Raw genomic sequence first — 2763 nt, forward strand, 5'->3', positions numbered from 1 at the left:
GTGGCTTGGCATATAAATGGTGTCCTTGCATCTTTCCTTGAGCCAGGGACAGCACGGGGAGGAGCAGCTGCTTCTTCCAGCAGTGTTCAGAGGTCTGTTGCAGCTGGAACAGCACAGTATCTGCTGCTTGCTCTAATTTGGCCATGTGTGAGTTGGAGTTAGGCTTGTTTGTGTTGGAGTCTTAAACCTGGGACCAGTTCACTTCTCTCAAGTCAGCTTAGAAGCTTGTGGAACATCCACTCTTGGGGGTCACGCTTTGGTTTTCCCATGGCCACAAGGCAGGCTGATGGAGCTGGTTTTGGCAGGTTGTACATCCCAAAGAAGCAGTGGGACTGCTGCTCTTTGTGCTTGGCAATCCAGGAATCAGGTGTTTGCTTATCTTTCACTGACAACCTTATGGAAAAAGCAGCAGCTTGGAGTGATAAAGGGACTGTGCCATAATCTGATTGTTCTTTGCCTTCTCTTTTCAGGGAATGGCATCATTTCCTGGTTACCAACATGAAAGGCAACAATGTGGGCAGTGGGACCGTGATGTCGGATTATGTTGGCTCCGGGCCTCCCAAGGGAACAGGTTGGTACCTGCCTGCAGCAGTTCCCAAGCAGTGCTACACGGATCGAACATGGTGCACAAGGGTGGGGGGAAGCCAGCAGGAAACGATCCGTGCAGGATGGCCCGTGGCTGCGCAAAGCCACAGCCAGCACAAGCACGTACTGAGCATATCTAGTGCATCTTCTCTAAGCTGCCTTAAGCTCCATCATCCTCAGCCTTCCGACCCTGGAGCACGCGGGCACCTCCAGGGGTCACTTCAGAGCACACCTCAGACCTGGCGTTGCGTGTGCCCGGTGTGGTAACGCTGTCCCTCCCCGCAGGGCTGCACCGTTACGTGTGGCTGGTGTACGAGCAGCCCAAGCAGCTCGCCTGCAACGAGCCCGTCCTGTCCAACCGCTCCGGGGACAAGCGAGGCAAGTTCAAGGTGGCCGCTTTCCGCAGCAAGTACGGGCTGGGGGCGCCGGTGGCGGGCACCTGCTACCAGGCGGAGTGGGACGACTACGTGCCCAAGCTCTACGAGCAGCTGTCGGGGAAGTAGGGTGTGCAGCACCCGCGGCTCGGGCACGGCGCTGTAGTTTTGTTTGATTAGCGAGTTGAACCCAAGCGTCCTGAGCTGGAACGCCGTCACTGTCCCTGCTCTGTGTCCGCGTGTCTGGGCCTGTGCTGATTCCCGTGGCACAGGTGATCCTAGCTAGAGCTGTTGACAGCTGTCAGCCACTCCCTCCAAACTGACCTGCTTAAGGGAAACAAATGCCTTTGTGAATTAGTGTCAATTCAGGGTGTCTCTGCTGTCCTGGGATAGCTTTAGATGTCAGGGGTGTGGGTGCAGAACCACTTCTGGGCTAGTGCTGGCTGTGGAGACTCCCTCTTCCAGGAGAGGAGAGGGCAGTGTAAGGGAGACTTTCCCTCCTCCCTCTTTTTTTTGTTTTTTTTTCCCCCTCAATCTTTGGCCAGTGCCTCCACATCACTGCTCCAGTAGTGAAGGTGCAGCTCGAGGGGGAGGCAGGAGCTGGTCTACAGCACTTCTTCTGTTCTCTGCTGTCACTCAAAACTGAGACCACTTTTCTTTTGTTCAGTCCTGTGGTGACCTGATGTTACCGTGCTCTTTGCTCACAGTGCAATTAAAACCTTAACAAGGTGTGTGGTGTGCTTGGTTGTCTTCTTGGGGGATGAGGGAAGCACTCAGGGGAGCAGCTGGATGGTCAGGAGCAGGGCTGGACCCTGTGCCAGGGGCTCTCCACTCCTGGAACGTGCTGATGGCTGGAGTGACACAGTTCAAAGCAGTCACATCTTTCCATCTTTACCTGCCTTTAATCCCTGTCCCAAGGATCCCCTGGCTCTGTGGAGGCCCCTTCCCTCTGCAGGACCTCCCGATCTGAACCCTGACAGCAGTTTGGCTGTGACCAGCTTTACTGACCTGAAGCCACTTCCCAGCCAAGCTGCAGGTCCCAGGTGTTTCCTGCTCCTCCAGCAGCTTTGCACTGAGGACTGGGGGTGTGTCCTGAGTGCTCAGAGCAGAAATGAGCCTTTGGTCCAGCTATAAAACATAGAAAAGGTGAAGCCACTGCCATTCAACTTTATGGATCCAGGAGCCTCCCCGCTTTTTCAAGCTGCTGTTTTTAAGGTCTGCACTGACATGGTCTGACAAACAGGAATCAGTGTCCCTGGGAAAACTGGGGACTCTCTAACTCCAGAAGGTGGGTGGTGTCTGCCCCAGGGCAGTTTTTCAGCTCAGCCATTAAAACATTTCAGCAGGACTGATGGTTTTTCAGGAAAACGTCCCCAGCTACTCCAGACTAAGGCCCACAGGACTAAGGCTGGAGCAGTGCTCACACCGGCTGATCCATCCCGGCACTGCTCATGCTGGAAGCAGGACATAAACAAGCCACAATGCATTACCCAAATAACTTCCACTGTCAGGAAAACGAGTTTGGAATGGAGCCCTGAGGTTCATGCAGCCCCAGGCTGAGGGACACCTGTGGAATGGGACACCTGTGGAATGGGACACCTCCCCATCCCCACCCTGCACCTGTGCTGGGCCACGAGCCGCCCCTCCCACAATGACACAGCCAGGCATTGTGATGAACACTTTTATTTACAAATATAATTAAAAGCTCTGACAGTTATTCATGCTCTTCCCTGGAACCTGAAAAATGTTTTTGTTGTTTTGTTGGTTTTTTTGTCCTTTTTTTTTTTGTAGTTGTTTTTTTTTT

The 2763-nt window shown here is 53.6% G+C and overlaps 1 protein-coding gene across 1 annotated transcript in view; it reads left to right on the plus strand.

Moving 5' to 3' along the window:
- Window positions 1-1688, plus strand: part of LOC114056596 (phosphatidylethanolamine-binding protein 1-like) — a 2934-nt gene extending 1246 nt beyond the window's left edge. The window contains exons 3-4 of the mRNA XM_027881909.1: window positions 471-571; window positions 871-1688. Coding sequence (XP_027737710.1) covers window positions 471-571; window positions 871-1088 — 319 coding nt within the window. The 3' untranslated portion in view covers window positions 1089-1688. The remainder of the gene's footprint in view (window positions 1-470; window positions 572-870) is intronic.
- The last annotated feature ends 1075 nt before the right edge of the window (window positions 1689-2763 follow it).

Source organism: Empidonax traillii, unplaced genomic scaffold (genome assembly GCF_003031625.1).
Source record: "Empidonax traillii isolate 1590-97213 ecotype Southwest subspecies unplaced genomic scaffold, ASM303162v1 scaffold99:size1466351, whole genome shotgun sequence".
In the NCBI taxonomy this organism is placed as follows: domain Eukaryota; kingdom Metazoa; phylum Chordata; class Aves; order Passeriformes; family Tyrannidae; genus Empidonax; species Empidonax traillii.